Raw genomic sequence first — 16,684 nt, forward strand, 5'->3', positions numbered from 1 at the left:
GGGAGCATTTGTTCCATCTGACCAAATTTTAACAGCAAAGCTGGATTTGCTGTTGGATGCTCCTCGTGGGAACCCTCCCCAAAAAGGCAGAACAAGCAGCCCCTCTGTCCCAGAACACAAGGAAAGGTGTTTTTGGGGAAGCAATAAGAACTCCACCATTAACAGGGCTACTCCTGGAACATTTAACCCACGAGCTTCTAGCCAGGCCAGGGAAGGGATGAGCAAACTGCACAGCAAGGGCAGAGTCCCACAGGGAACTCCTGTCCTGGCTGGCCTGGGGCACCCAACTCCTGAAAAGCAGTCATTGGGAATTCCCACCGTTTAGAATCCCAGAATGGTTTGGGTTGGAAGAGACCTTAAAGCTCATCCCATCCCACCTCCTGCCATGGCAGGGACACCTTCCACTATCCCAGGTTCCTCTAAGCCCCGTCCAACCTGGCCTTGGACACTGCCAGGGATCCAGGGGCAGCCACGGCTGCTCTGGGCACCCTGTGCCAGGGCCTCCCCACCCTCACAGGGAACAATTCCCAATTCCCAATATCCCATCCTTGCCCTCTGGCAGTGGGAAGCCATTCCCCATGTCCTGTCACTACATGCCTTTGTTTAAACAAAGATAATTCCATTTAAAATAAAAAGAGAAAAAAAAAATCTTCCCAGAATGAAAGAGGTCAGACTCTCAAGGAAATTCCTGTCCCCTGGAGATCCTTTCCCAACAGACATGGCCACCTTTTCACTTGCTCAAGTGCAAAAAGAATCCTCAATTCTGCGCAGTCAAAAGAAACAGCTCTTGTTTCGTGCATCGTCTGAAACCTCCACAAATGCACATCTGCTGGGAAGGGATGTCTTTTCCAAACCCAGCTTTTCAAGAATAATATCCTTGACATATGTCTTTTCCAAACCTCTTCTCCAAACCTCTTCAGCCTCCCCTGTGCCCACAGCTATGCCCAAGTTAAGCTTTCCTGGGTGCTCCAGGCTCTTCCTTGCACTTCCAGCTGCTCCTCAGCTGAGGGAGGAATCAAGGATTTTTGAATAAAAACCAATGGTGATTTCCTTTTATTTTATTTATTTATTTAGAAGCTTGAAACTTGCTTTTGTATTTACTGTAATGTATAAAAATCACAGCGATTCCTTTTCTGCTGCCCTCCCCCAAATGTGTGCAGGCACAGCCACCACAGCCAGGGATGAGAAGCAGCTTTTGCTTTTAAAAACCAACAAATGTGGCTAAACCTGCCCTTGGAGGAGGAAAAAACACTAAAAATGCTGAAACCTTTAGTATAGAACTATGTCCCGTTTTGGGGAGCCCTGCACATGCCATGGGCAACCAGTGCCCCCCAACCTCCAGCCCAGGGGGTTTGAGGGGCTCCAGGCTCCCTCCCCTTATTTCCCCACTCTTCACCATCACTCCTTTACAAATACCAGCTGATTTCCTGAATTCTTTAATGGCTGTGATGGGAAGAGACATAATTTTTTCCAGGCAGACACAGTGAGCAAATTGCAGAGGGGCACCGCAGGGGCATTCCCGACTGCTGGCACCTCCCTCCTTCCAGGTCAGCCTTGCCTGGCCCTTGTGAAAGAGCTGCAGCTCCCTCATCGAGGGAGGAAACATTCCAGGGTTATGGCTTCAGGGATCTGAAGGCTGGGAGACGTCTCAGCACCCCTGTTAAACATTCCCAGTTTGATCCATGCAGGACACAGGAGGCACTGCCTGCAGCCCTGGGATGGAGCCAAGGGAAGGGAGCCTCGGTTCCTTCTCCCTGGCCCTTGCTGCCTGTGGGGGGTCAGAGTGTCGCCATGGAGAATGGCTCTGTCTGGCGTGGGGCCTTGGGAGAGACAAGACAAAGAGCAGGAGGCGAAACAACTAGCAGGAGAGTTAATGGGAGATTGGGTGAGGAGATTGTAATCAGGGGTCGTTGGAGATGTAAAACCTGTAACCTTAGAAACTGAAATTCTGCAGCTGCTGAACTGTTGGTTTGTAACAGTATATAAAAATGTGCTTTGTACAATAAAATTTGGCTTTGCAAGCACCCAGTGAAGTCCGTGATCAATCAACAACAGATGGTGCCCCGTGTGAGGAGTTTATTACACGCCGATCTGCACATCCGTTGGCGAGCCCTGCGGGACTTGGAGTGCTGCTGAGAGAAGCGAGAAACCTGGCCAGCGATAATCCCTGCAAATTGTAGGTGAGCTACGGAGGATGACAAGGGGCTGGGCAGTCCTCATTGGACAGCCATGTTTTTGAACTCATATTTCGTTTACTTTAAAAACATGGAAAGCCTGTACCGTCCCAATCCCTTAAAATGATGCTGCGTTGGGTGGCTTCTAATGAATCAGGGGGAGGAGGGGGAAGCAGAGGTTAAATGATTTGCTAAGAAGCTGTTTGTTAAAAACAATGCATACAGCTTGCTCAACACTCATTGTGCCTACCAAAGCAGAACGAGAAGATAGAAGACTATTGATTAAGGGGAAGAATCTTGACCAAAGATCCTGTTTTTGAGCCTAAAACTAACTTAAACCAGCCTTGAAGTTTGGACTTGGACCAGGAACATAAAAAGCATGCGCAGGGAAGCAAGGTGAAAAGTTCAGAAGGAGGAAGACCCTTTATTTTGTCCCAGAGACCCCTGCCCACGACCACCAGATGACACTGCGCAAGCGCAACGCGGATGTAAATGACTTTTGGGCTCATTATAATAGCAGGCGAGGCTAGGGGGAGCTAGGTAATGAATATGTATAGTGGTACTGGCAAACTTAATGACTATGGAGCTTGTAACCCGATAAATACCAAGCTGAATGCAGCTGTCGGCACACATGGTTTTGGAGGAGCTATCCCCCGTGTGTCCCAGCGCTGGAATAAACATACCTACTTTACTACTTATTTAGTAGTGGAGTCTTTTCCGCATATCACTAAAGTGCCTGCATTAAACCCGAGCAGCACCTTTACGTCAGAGGTGTGGGATGAGGTGGGAGATATATTATGGGACCACACTACGAGAGGAGATGAGGTGGCCGCTCAAATGCTGCCTGCCTGGAGGGCGATAATGGAATTAAAGCCCAGAAAAAACTAACAAAGAGAAAGCTGCTGCTGGAAGCGGTTCCCCGTCCATGGAGGGGCCGGCGGCTGACACTGTGCTTTCTCCAGCTGCCCCTGTGATGTGCGGAAAAGACTCCAACTATAGCCCAACTATTTTTCAGCAATTTGTAGCATGTTTTGAGTCCAGTACGTCAATAAGTACCAGACGTGTTAACTTACCATTACATGGATGATTTTTTAATTGCAGCTGAAAGGCATCAACTCCTGGAGAAAGCCCTAGCCCTTACCACAGATGCTGTAAACAAAGCGGGACTGTGTATATCCCCAGAAAAAATTCAAAAGCATCCCCCTTGGCAATATTTGGGCTGGTGCATCAAGTTCCAGACCATTCATCCTCAAGCCTTGAAATTACAGACAAAAATTTCTACACTTCATGATGCACAAAAATTACTCGGGACTATCAATTGGGCACGTCCTCTATGAGGAATTTCAAATGCAGAACTTGCCCCTCTTTTTGCCTTGTTGAAAGGAGATTCTAATTTGTTGTCACCCCGCACAGTGACACAAGAGGCCGCTGAGGCCCTGCAGAAGGTCACTGAGGCTTTGCAGAAAAGGCAGGCATCTCAATATGTCCCAGAACTACCTTTTTGCCTAATCCTTTTGAATCCAGCAAAACAGCCATATGCCTTAATTTACCAATGGGATCCTTCTGCACCAGATCCCCTGCTAATTATTGAATGGGTCTTTTTACCACATCAAATGACAAAAACTATTACCACACAGCATGAAATGTTTGCCATGTTAATTATCAGAGCGTGGAACCGCCTTTTTGCTCTAGCAGGACAAGATTTTATGCAGATATGTTTGCCTGTGATTTCACCTTACTTGCAGTGGTTACTACAAAACTCAGGTGCTTTACAAATAGCTTCATGTGATTTTACAGGTCAGCTTACTTCACATCCGCATGCACACCACTTGCTGACTGTTTCATTCAACTTATTAGCCACACCGAAGCTGTCTGAAGTTCCTCTGCAAGCCCTGACAGTCTTTACTGATGGGTCAGAACTACCACATAAATCTGTGCTTCTGTGGATGGACTCAGACACCCATCAGTAGACACCAGATGTTGCTATTGTGTCAAGTTCCCCTCAAATTGCAGAACTGGCAGCTGCTGTGCGTGCTTTTGAGAGGTGGGATACTCCCTTTAATCTTATCACAGGTTCCTTTTGTGTTGCAGGAATTGTTGAAAGAGCTGAATCTGCAGTTTTGCGAGAAATTACTAACCCATTACTTTTTCCCTGTCTCCAGAAGCTTTTTTTCTTTTAGATAACCGCAAAAATCCTTACTTTGTTTTATGCATGTTTGCTCACACACAACTCTCCCAGGTTTTATTGCAGAAGGTAACCGACAAGCAGACCTTTTGACATTGCCAATAGAGGTGTTACCTAATCAGTTTGCCCAAGCAAATTAAGACACTCCTTTTTCCACCAAAATGCTTCTGCCCTGCTACGATCCTTTTCACTCACATATCAACAAGCTAAAGACATTATTGCTGCATGCCCTGGCTCCCAGCGCTATCATTTTACCCCCAGCTTGCATGAAATTAACCCTCGAGGTTTGCAGAGCCTCCAATTGTGGCAAACAGATGTTACACATTTTCCTGAATTTGGTTGCTTAAAATACATCCATTCCTCCACTTTTCAGGACACATTTTCAGGAGCCCTATCTCCATCTTGCCATGCAAGGGAAGCGGCAAAGGATGCTCAATGCCGTTTCTTAGCTGCTTTTGCCTTTCTAGGTGTGCCACAACAAGTTAAAACAGATAATGGCCCTGTGGACATTTCCTATTCTTTAGCTACCTTTTTTGCCTCATGGGAAATACAGCATATCACAGGAATTCCTCACTCCCCCACAGGACAAGCCCTCATAGAACAGGCTCACAGTACACTAAAACGCTTATTGGGGCAACAGAGAGGGGGAATGAAGAGTGCAACACCTCAAGGTAGATTACACAAAGCCTTATATGTTTTTAATGTTTTAAATTGTTATTCAGATAGCAAAACTCTGCCCATAATGTGGCATTTTGGACAGAGTGCAGCAGCCACTGAAATTAAAGCCCCAGTCCTAGTAAAGGACTTGGAATCAGGCAAAGTACTTGGACCTTTCCCTGTTATTACATGGGGGAGAGGTTATGCTTGTATTTCCACAGATACAGGACCTAAGTAGATCCCTGCAAAGAACATTCGCCCATACAGAGAGAAAAGACCAACGCCACCTGAGAGTGACCAACGCGAGGACAGGGAACGCAAAAGCATCGAACACGAGCTTTGATGACCCTGGAGCGATGGTTTCACCTCCCCCTTCATGTTAGACCCACATAGACATAGAGTTTTTGCAGGTTTTAATTGCTGAAGAGGAAAGGGGGAGGTGTGGAGGTTCAGAGTGTCACCACGGAGAATGGCTCTGTCTGCTGTGGGGCCTTGGGAGAGACGGGCAGGCCGCATCTGGCAGAGGCAAGACAAAGAGCAGGAGGTGAAACAAAGAGATTGGGCGAGGAGCTTGTAATCGGGGGCCGTTGGAGATGTAAAACCTGTAACCTTAGAAACTGAAGTTGTGTAGCTGCTGAACTGTTGGTTTGTAACAGTATATAAAGATGTGCCTTGTGCAAGAAAATTTGGCTTTGCAAGTACCTGGCAAAGACCGTGTTCAATCACTGACAGCCGTCTGTCTGCAGGCCTGGCAGGAGCTGTGGCTCAGGGTTTTGGCTCCCAGTGCATGCAGCCCCTCAAGCTGCGGTGGCCAAGGGCTGCTGGAGCCCCTGCTCAGCTCCATGGCAAGGGGAAGGTGCCAACCCTGCAGGATGTAGGACATTCCTGCTGCAGCTCCTCCCTTGGGAACACACGGGCAGGGCAGGAGTGGGACCAGGGCACCCAAAGCAGCGGCTCCACGGATTTTTTCCTCCTATTGATTAACCCATTTGGAGTTCATTTGCATCGAGGCTGCCTTGCGTCATTAGCGCTGTCCTAACGAGGCCCCTGCGCAGTCAGTGCCTCCTGTGCATTAATCCCAGGCTCCAGCACAGCCCATGCTCCCTGCAGCATCCCCGTCCCTGCTCCAGCTCCACCCTGGTTTGTACCACACTTGTCTCCAGGGACAGGCTCCCAAATCCCAGCGCAAAGCAGGACAGGAGGTGCAGGATTCAGGAGTGGCTGTGGAATAGCTGAGCACACCAGGAAGGAGTGGCCAAAGGCAGCACATCCCTTTGCCAGGGCCAGGGCTGCCCCACACGCTGCTCTGTGGCTGTTTGACAATTGCCAGCAGTAACAGGGGTAAATTATTTCCTTTCTCAGAGAGAGGAATCAAGGAGCTCCACTCCATCTTTTTCCATATTCCAGGAGCTCGGTGCCAGCCAGTCCATCTGCAGCAGCTGGTGCAGGCCATGCCCAGCTGCCAAGGCAGTGGCAGATATAAACATTGCTCCAAACAAAGGTGGTGTGTGTCTAAGAGACCCTGAAAAACCTCTCCCTCCTGGGAGTTGTTGGAGGCACAAATGGATTTCTATTGTGTTATTTCTGAAGAAAGATAAGGGTACAACAGTAACAAACACCAGGAAAACCTAATAAAACCGGAAAAAGACTGGAACTGAACCACAGTGGACAGAGACAGGCAGAATTGCCACAGCAAAACACTGAGCAATTAAGATAAACAGAATTGCCCAATCAAAATTTATAAAGAAATAACATTTATTATGCGACCAAAATATCGGTCTCAAAAGCCACGATCGAGAAAAGCAGCCCCGAGCCTGGGGTCGGAGCTGGGTGAACACGTATAGGTCTGACCTCTATAACACCAGACCTCCCAAGTTCACGAGTGCTGCTTCGGCTGGTTCCTTCTTATACAGTTTTTGGGCAGAGTCTGAATTAATTCTATTCTTCTCGTAATTTTAGCATATTCATCAAGTTTTCTTGTCCCGAAGTTGGGCTGCACAAAGCCTTTCCTGGGTCTGATGAGTTGTCCATCCTGGGTGATGAGTGGGCCATCTCTGGTGATGGAAGGGCCATCTCTGATGATGGATGGGCCATCTCTGGTTCCTGGAACAGTTATTTTTAGTTCCCGGAATGTGCGATTCCTTTTCAGATAAGATGTAGATATCAGAAGGTGGTGATCAAGTCGTCATGGTGTCAATGTCCCGGTGATAAGATCCAACCCCACCTAGGTGGAATCCTCACTTATTGATTAGATCTGTGAGAGAACTTCTTTCAGTGTTGTGAAATTTTTCTCTCAGCCAGGCTGGTGGAGGGATTTCGAAACTCTGTCTCTGCATGGTCTTATTACATTTCAGTTTTATACATAATAGCATGAATTACATACTTTATTTATAACACAATGAACAAAAATTCAACTTAGCATTGAGCAGGAAAAGAGAAAGCCCCAAGGAAGAGTTGCTGGTTCAAAAAATAATTAACCCTGAGCTGACTCCAGATTTAAAACTGCAGCACTGCCAAGCTTTCCACACCTTCCCACCTGCCCCCTTCCACCTTGTTTGCTTTTAGAGAACAAGAGCAAGAGCCCCCTGCTCACATGTGACACCACACAGATCGGTGCTGCTCGAGGGCTGCAGGCATCGCTGCCTCGCAGCTGCACAAACCCAACCTGAACTGCTGAACTACACCAGGAGTGATCCCCTGTGCCACACGGGATCATGGGCACCGATCCACCCCAAAACCGGCAGAAGTGGTCTGGCTGCTGCCTTGGCAGTGGGCAGCACGTGGTGGAAGTTACAGGGGAAGCCACGTGAGCCATTGGAGCAAAATGTGTAATTTCTCTTCCCAATAAAAAAAGGGAGTAGTGCCATGCTGTGACAGGAAGGCAGCTTCCCACAGCTTCTGACAGCCCCACAGTCTCAGACAGCTCCCCACAACTTCAGACAGCCCCCACAGCCTCAGACAGCCCCCCACAGCCTCAGACAGCCCCTCACAGCCTCAGACAGCCCCCCACAGCCTCAGACAGCTCCCCACAACTTCAGACAGCCCCCACAGCCTCAGACAGCCCCCCACAGCCTCAGACAGCCCCTCACAGCCTCAGACAGCCCCCCACAGCCTCAGACAGCCCCTCACAGCCTCAGACAGCCCCTCACAGCTTCAGACAGCTCCCCACAACTTCAGACAGCTCCCCACAACTTCAGACAGCCCCCACAGCCTCAGACAGCCCCCCACAGCCTCAGACAGCCCCTCACAGCTTCAGACAGCTCCCCACAACTTCAGACAGCCCCCACAGCCTCAGACAGCCCCTCACAGCCTCGGAGAACTCTCCACAGCCTCAGACAGCCCCTCACAGGCTCAGACAGCTCCCCACAACTTCAGACAGCCCCCACAGCCTCAGACAGCCCCCCACAGCCTCGGAGAACTCTCCACAGCCTCGGACAGCCTCTCACAGCCTCGGACAGCTCCCCACAGCTTCAGACAGCCCCCCACAGCCTCGGACAGCCCCTCACAGCCTCGGACAGCTCTCCACAGCTTCAGGCAGCTCCCCACAGCCTCAGGCAGCTCCCACAGCTTCAGGCAGCACATTCCATGTCTGAATTTGCAAGGTGGATGAAAGCAGCAGTCTCTGGTGTGGTGCAGGACAGCCCAGGGGCTCTACACCAGAAAACTCCCCAAGACTGAAAACTCGGATTTGTCCAACATCGCTGAGCCTGTGGGAGCAGGGAGAAGGACGGGAAGAGCAGTTTGGGGGTGGATATGCTCGCTCTGGGCTTTGCACAGTGACTGCAGGATCAGTGCAGCCATGGGGGTACCCAGCTCACTGATTCCCAAGGGATCAGCCTCACCTGGGCTGAGCAGGGCTTTGCTCCACCCCAGCCTGTGGGAGAAGCACAGCTCAGAGGCAGGAATGGTGCCAGTCTGCCCCCTGGCACAGCCGGACAGCTGGACAGCTCTCCCCAGGAGAGGAGGTGGGTGGAGCTCACGCCTCAGTGCCCCTGCACAATGCTCCTGAGCCCAATCCAGCACGGAACCAGAGCTGCAAATCCCACCTGGTTGGCTTGCAGCATTGTGCATTTACACAGTCTCTCTTTTCGCTTTTCAGTAACAACATTCATCTCAGCGGGAGGAAGGGGCAGCGTTGTCATCACCTAAGGCTTTGGAAGGGCAAGAAAATATTCCTCTATTCCATGCTGCTGCTTGCCTTTTACACATACCCTCCTTCCTGCTGACTCCCACCCTTGTCCCCCCCCAAATTTACATCCCCACCTTGTCAACATCCACCAAACTGCTTCCTATGTGCCCACTTCCCTTTTCCCTCCGAGTGTGCAGTGGGAGTGCAGTTGGATTCTGAGCATCTCCACCTGCATTTAGCTGAAGGTTTGCTGCTTCGTTTCCTGCCCCACAGAGGGACAGTGGTCTCATGGCCTGACTCCTCCCCACCTGTTCTGTGGTCTAGTAAGAGATAAAAATGAGATAAAAAGAGATATTAGGGGGCTTATAAAGAGAAGGGACATGGACATTTTATAAGGTCAGACAGTGACAGGACTGCCAGAGGGCAGGGATACATGGGATATTGGGAAAGAATTCTTGGCTGTGAGGGTGCTAAGGCCCTGGCACAGGGTGCCCAGAGAAGCTGGATCCCTGGCAGTGCCCAAGGCCAGGCTGGACGGGGCTTGGACGAACCTGGGCTAGTGGAAGGTGTCCCTGCCCATGGCAACAGTGACACAGGATGGTCTGAAAGGTCCTTTCCAGCCCAAACCATTCTGGGATTCTATGATCAGCTGTCCCTACTACAGCCTTGCAAAAAGAAAATACCCATCACAATGGAAGTACAAATATATTCTTTTCTCAGCTGCTAAAAGTGCAGTTCATAATGGGAACCCGACCATCACAAACTGTTAATTTTCAGTCACTGTTTTTGAGCAAAACCATAGGATTTCCAGTTATAACAAAACAGGGGATCCAGTTCATGTGGAAATCTGATCCTTTATCTCATGCTGGCTCTGCTCTTTAACACCTGGGCGAGTACAGTCCAGTAACTATTTCCTGTCACCAAACTATCCACGTTCTTTTACACCAGGTAAAACAGTGGCAGCAGCAAATACAAAAGGGTTTAACAGAATGGGAGGAACAGGAATGAGACACTGAGGTGTTGGGTGTACGAAACTGAAGGAATTTTGCCGTGGCTTTGAGCCACCTCCCCAACAGATAAATCAGAGTGAGCACCCCACACAGCAGCGCAACAGTCGTGGTCACACCAGTGCAACACGAGCCCACAAGAGCTGAACTTCAGTTCACAGCCTGGGTTTGGGCTGCCAGAACCACTCAGTGGGCTTACACCCCTACACCACAGGTGCTCTCCAGGCAGGGCATCAGCCCCAGCCCAGCAGGAGATGGGAGCAGGGATGCAGAGGACAGCTGAGTGCAGGAGGATCTTGGCAGTGTTAGATTGAGGGCTGAACTCTGTGATATTGAAAGGTCTTTTGAAGCTTTAATGATTCTGTGACTTTGAATGTGGTGTTATGTTCTGTGAGGAGATGCTGCAGAAGGGCTGGGAAAACCCCAAGGTGTCCGAAGCAGCCACGTGGCAACACTCAAAGTCCTCCAACATGTCTGGTCTCCTCACAAAGCTCAGCATCCTCCTGGGTTTCCCACATCTGCTTCTCCAGCAGAAAGAGGATCAGCTTCAGAAGCATCTCTTAAGAAGCTGGCAAGGTTGGAGAAGAGGAGGAAAGGGTCATTTTAAAAGCTGTTTGCTCCTGAAGGACCCTTTGTCTCAGTCCACCTGCACACCCTCAGGCAGCTCCACCACCACAGGGGCACAGTCATCAGGCTCTGCCTCAAAGTCCCATTTGAATTTCTTTGTTAGGTGAGCCTTGAACTTTTCAGCCTTTTTCCTCAGAGTCTCATCCACAGCAGAGCTGCACGTGCAGGAGAACAGCACCTGAAACAATGAGCAGAGGTCAGGGAGAGCTCAGCCATGGCACCAGCTGGACATCTCCTCCCTACAAAGACACCAGGGAGCACCAGGAGAGAGCAAGGTAAGGACCTACCACCCTGGGACTACTCCAGCTTTGGGGGGACCCAACCAAAGCCCACACCACTCACTTCACAGCCTAAACCCATCCTGTGCCTTCACACCACTGAGTCAGCACCAGAAATGTCTGCACTCAGGTAAGAACTTTGACTGAAGCAGGAGTGTATTGGTAACTGAATTTGTACTGTGGAATTCTGAAATGTGCCAAAGTGTGAGCTAAGGAAAATGTCTTGGCAGAAGGAATTTAAAAAAATTAAAATACTAGTAGCCAATTTCCAGCAAGTGTTCAAAAGGCCAGTAGATAACTGAACCCTTTGTTTCCATGGGTAGAGATCTCCCAAAGCGTTTTTTCATATGGTATTACCAAGTCTTCAGGATACAGAGGAAACTTGATGAAAAGGTCTTGAATGTAAGAGAGAGATGGGAGCTGTCTGGAAAAAGCCTGGTTATCCCCAGCACAGCCATTCCCTTGTGCCCAGGGTGCTGAAGTCTGGAGGAACCCCTGCCGTCCATCCCCCAAACACAAACCTATTAACGTGTCCCAGATCCACAGCTTCTGCTGGCACCTCAGAGGGAAAGCATCTGTGTGAGTAACGGCACCCAGCCCCAGAGCCCAGCTCTGATCAACCTGATTCTGCTCCTCCTGAACTTGTGATCCAGAACTAATTTCCATAAAAAGAAACCTCCTCTGGGGAAAACGCAGCCTCTTATTTGGGAGAGACCTACTGAAAGCTGGGTAAAACACTGACAGTGAGCAGCAAAGTCCGTTGCTTTGTGGATGAACATTTGCGTTTTCCTTGCTCACTCTACTGGAAAACTGCCTCTTTCTAACAGAGCTCTTACACAGCAATGCTGCTGGTATGGAAAAATGGATTAGAAGATTATAGTTCCCACTTCTTCTCAATGAACTGCACATTAAATTAGTTATTTTACCAAGGTTTTTTTTTTTTAAGCACTGGTAGTGCTGCAGTCACTGGTGATGGTGCTCTGCTCTTCTTGCCTTGGATCAAACTCCAAAAATAAAGTTGCTGCTTCCAGAGCTGAGCAGAAGCTGCACAGACAATGCCCTCCCCCACAGCTCTGAGCATCTGCCCACGGCCAGCTGAGGCAGAGAATTCTGATGTCTGCATGTAAAGATGGGGGTAAGGAAAGGCCCAGAGCTTCCCTGGCACTACTGCGGGGAAATCCCATGGGAGCAGAGAAATGGAGAGCTCTGATTGAGGAAGGGCTCAGTCTGCAAGGCTTTTCTTTGGCACTGGGAATGTGGTGACCCCTGCCAGGGCTTGAGGGTGATCCTGACTCCAGCACAGCTCCTGCTGAGGGAGTAAGACACAGACTGATGGAGCCCAGGGGTGGACAAGACTCAGGCAGCCAAAACCAGCAATAAGGGTTCCCCAAATTCTCCTCAGGGGGAAAGAATGGCTGGTTGCCATATTCTGGGTACTGCTGTGAACTGACAGCACTGCTCTGAGTGTGCTGCAAACAGAGCTGGGCTGTCCAGTCCTGTAGTGGGATGGAAAAAAATCTACCAACAGAATTAAAATATAAACTAAAACCCCCCCGAGACTTGTAAGAATCCCAGTTGAAGCAATGCCTCCCCAAACATTTTACCCAGCAATTACACCCAAACACCTCCACCCTCCCCAAAACTACAGGAAGAACTTGGGGTTAACAAGGAGAGGAATGGAACTGCTCCCTGGGAAAGGAGAGGGCACCAAACTGAGAGCACCTGTAACACAACTGCCCACAGCTTCCTGCAGGGCTGGTTCCTGTTGCTCATCTTCATCAGAGTGTCTGCTTTGGGCTTTTTTTTGGTAAAGTAAGCCAGTTTGCTGCACTGCCAGCACGGTCACCATCAGCGGGAGTAACTGGTTTCACTGGGGCTGAGCCACAGACCTGCCCCCCCGTCTCAGCAGAAGGAGCATCTTCTGCATTTTGGAATAACCATAAATTCCCTCTGGATAAGAACCTGACTACAGGAAATCCTCGGCTGTGCTAAGGAATGGAAAAGCTTCTTAAATGCTATCAGTGGCCTTAGCTCAATAACGTTCTGCTGCAGCTTCCCTGCACACTGAGCAAACCATTCCAGCTGCCCAAAAATCAGCATCATCAGTCCTTTATGCCAAAGTCTTTTGTGTTGATTTTTGTTTTTAAGAAAGAATGGCATTTTGGAAAAAATTAAACAGAAATCACATTGCACTTGCCTTGCCTCTCTTGTAGCTGTTGAGCTGGACTTCTTGCTGAATAACAGAGGGAAAAAGTGAAAGAAAATCCCTGAGTGCTAAGGCAGGCTCCCGTCTCCCACGAAACTTAACTCCTTTGGCAGCTTCTTCCCTAATCTGATGCCCCTTATGCCCTTCCTGCCACTCCCACTTCTCAGGGAACAGCCACAAAGGTACCTGTAAGGTGCTGGTTAAAAAGTTGTCCTGGGAGACAATGTCCACAAAAAAGTCTGCTGGGATTTCGTTGAGCTGGTGATACAGCACGGAAATGAGGTTGATGTAAAGGTCTTGGTACTTCCCTATGGCCTCCTCTGATCGGCACAGGATGTTCAGGAGTCTTTTCCAGTGCTCAAAGGCATCATACACGTTCCCAATCAGGAAGCAGATGAAGGCAAACTGCAGCTCAGCTGTGTGGGTTCAGAGAAGGGAAACAAAACAAAGCACGTAACACTAAACAGATATCCTGGGAACGTGCCCTCCCCAAAGCTCTGCAAATGATGTACAACCCCTGGTTTGGCATTTGCAAAGTGCATTCATATTCCAAACACTGACCCTGTGCTACTCTCCAGCTGGAGCAAAGCAGAGCAGAATGGGGCAGGTCACCTGTGACTGTGATTATCAGCACTGGAGAGACTTTACAGACAGCAAACACCAAACCACAAGCCAAACTCAAGCCAGAGCCTGCTGTTATGCTGTGAGTGTTCAGCCTGCCTGTGCTGAGTGCCCAGAGTCACATGGGACTGCAAATGCCACTGTCCTGGATTTCTGGGAGAGGTCAGCAATGCATCAACAAGTGTGTTTGCCTTGTTGAACTAAGAGCCAGGGTTCATTGCAGTGGATGCTTGGCATCGACTGCTTTGCTACCTTTCCCTAAGGTAATTTGTTCTCTTTGCATCCTAAAGTTGTCTTTGATAATTTTGAAAAAGAATAAATTGTATAATGTTAATGTACAAAAAATGGAAAAAAGGACAAACAAAGGCTTATTCTCAACCTGGGTTCCAGCTGGGAAGCTGGGAGGGCTTCTCCCTCCATCCTGCAACAAAACCAAACCCTACTCCAGGACTTCCACAGATGCAGTATTTATTTGTATCACAGGCTGTAAAATAGGCTGGAGAGTAGTTGAGCTCCGGGAGGTCTGGTGTGCCCACAGCAGGGGTGGCACAGCCGGACACTGCCACTATCACCAGCAGCACATGGAGCACACACGGAGCTGCGCCAGGGAGGGACCGGTCACTGCACCAAGAACCACCAGCTGGGAGGCCCAGACCCCTCCCCAGCCAAACAAGAACAAGGGTCTAGGGGTGTCCATCCCCACCTGATGCACCCAGGACTCTGTAAGATCTGTCCACAAGAAGTTCACTTAACAGGTAAAGTGCCAGACACAAGGCCAACCGTGACTGCTGCTTTTGGCTTAATCTGGGGCAATCTGGGCTGCAGCACCATGTCTTCACACCAGTCAGGGAACAGAATTACGGAATATCCTGAGCTGTGAGGGACCCACAGGATCATCCAGTCCAACCCCTACCCCTGCACAGGCACCCCAACAACCCCACCCTGTGCATCCCTGGCAGCGCTGTCCAAACGCTCCTGGAGCTCTGGCAGCCTCGGGGCCGTGCCCATTCCCTGGGGAGCCTGGGCAGTGCCCAGCACCCTCTGGGGGGAAGAACCTTTTCCTGATATCCACCCTAAATCTTCCCTGACAGCTCCAGCTGTTCCCTCGGGTGCTCTCCCTGCTCCCACAGAACAGAGATCGCAGTTGCCCCTCGGGAGGAGCTGCAGCCCCCGAGGAGATCTGGCCTCAGTCTCCTCCAGGCAATGGGAACGGCCCCTATGGCTGCTAAAAACTCCACAAACTTCTGTGCTGCACTGAAGAGACACCGCGGCGCGCCCGGGAACAGGCACAGGTTCCACCCTGCAGCCGTGGCTTTGCACAGCAATGAGTCGGTGCTCACCGAGCAGGCCCAGCGGCCGGCCGGGGTAGCGCTGCTCCATCACGCGCTGCAGGGCGTAGCTCAGGTCCATGCTGTGCCGGGTGATCTCCTCGGGGGTGGCCCCGTCGGGGAAGGCCTGCCGGGGCAGCTCGGAGAAGCGGATCTGGGTGCCGGCCCGCGGCCGCATGCGGGGCAGCCGGGCCAGGCCCTCGGCGTAGCTGCGGCACTCGGCGCCCAGCGGCGGCCGGCGCTGTCCGGCGCGGTCCCGCGTGTGCCGCCCCGCCGCCTCGGGCAGCACCTCGGCGAAGGCGCAGATCTGGCCGCTCTCCGGCTGCAGCTCCTCGGCCGCCGCCTCGCTGATGAAGTTGCTCAGCGACACCCACTTCTTCAGCGTCTCGTAGGGGTAGGGCCCCAGGAAGGGGTCCAGCTCCCGCAGGCTGTCCCGCAGCGCCTCGCCCTGCTCGGGGGGCTCGGGCCGCACGGCCTCGCCCGCGGGGTCCCAGCGCAGCACCCGCACCTCGCGGCGCCGCAGGCTGAGGAAGCGGCCGGAGCGCGGCCCCGCGTCCCGCCCGCCGGCGCCGGCCGCGCTGCAGTGCACGAAGTGCAGCCCCGGCGGCACCATCTTCACGCCGCGGAACCGCGGCCCCACGGCCCACGCGCTGTAGTCGATGCCGAACTCGGTGCCCTCGGGCACGTCCAGCACCACCACGGCCGCGCCCTCGAAGAAGAGCTGCCGGGCCAGCTCGGGGTCCTGCCGCAGGGCCGCCATGGCCGCGCCGCTCCGAACGGCCCCGCCGCCACCGGGCACCGAGCGGCCCTGCCCGGATATCCGGGGCCGGCGGTTCCGGCACGGCGGCGGGAGGAGCTTCCGCGCCGCGCGGCCCCGCCCGACGGTGGGGAGGTGTCCGGGCTGGGCTGCTCGGGCTGGCACTGGCCCGCGGTTGCTCCCGGTTCGCTCTCTGCCTCCGCTCATCCCCGCCTCGGTCCCTTTTCCCCCCTCGGCCATCCCCCGCTCCCAGCCCCCAGCCCGGCGCTGTTCCCTTTTGCCTCTCCATGGCTGGCGGCTGCTCCCCACTGGCCCATTGTCCCCAAAGCCGGTCCCCAGTTCCCCCCCCCCCCCCCCCCCCCAGCTGGCTACCATTCCCCTGGGTTCCCCGTGCTCCCAGCTCCGCAGCGGGACAGGCGGACAAGAGCCCTGCCTGGGACTGATGGACCGAGAGCTCCCCCGGGATAGACACACGGGGACCCTCACCGTGACACACAGAGCCCTGAGCAGGACAGGCACTGTCCCAACACCCCGTCCTCCCTCCTGGGACAACAGACAGAGTCGTGGTCCCCAGAGAGGGGCAGTTCCCACCACTTCCCTGCATCCTGAGCATTCTCACAGCCACCTTCGCTGCCCACGCTGTGTCCGAGGCTCAGCACCTGCGACACGAAACTGCTCCCGGCTCCACCAGCCGCAATTCCCGCCCTGGCATCTT

General features: G+C 52.0%; 1 protein-coding gene across 1 annotated transcript; it reads right to left on the minus strand.

Annotated features, from left to right (window-relative positions):
- Positions 1–9,837: 9,837 nt before the first annotated feature.
- On the minus strand, positions 9,838–16,030 carry AAR2 (AAR2 splicing factor). Its single transcript, XM_048322014.1, has 3 exons — positions 15,225–16,030; positions 13,450–13,679; positions 9,838–10,957 (listed from the first exon to the last, which is right to left on the minus strand). Exons 1-3 carry the CDS (start codon positions 15,970–15,972, stop codon positions 10,790–10,792), a joined length of 1,146 nt encoding a protein of 381 aa, XP_048177971.1. The 5' UTR covers positions 15,973–16,030; the 3' UTR covers positions 9,838–10,789.
- Between the last annotated feature and the right edge of the window lie 654 nt (positions 16,031–16,684).

The sequence above is a fragment of the Corvus hawaiiensis genome, chromosome 17, assembly GCF_020740725.1.
Source record: "Corvus hawaiiensis isolate bCorHaw1 chromosome 17, bCorHaw1.pri.cur, whole genome shotgun sequence".
Classification (NCBI taxonomy): Eukaryota; Metazoa; Chordata; class Aves; order Passeriformes; family Corvidae; genus Corvus; species Corvus hawaiiensis.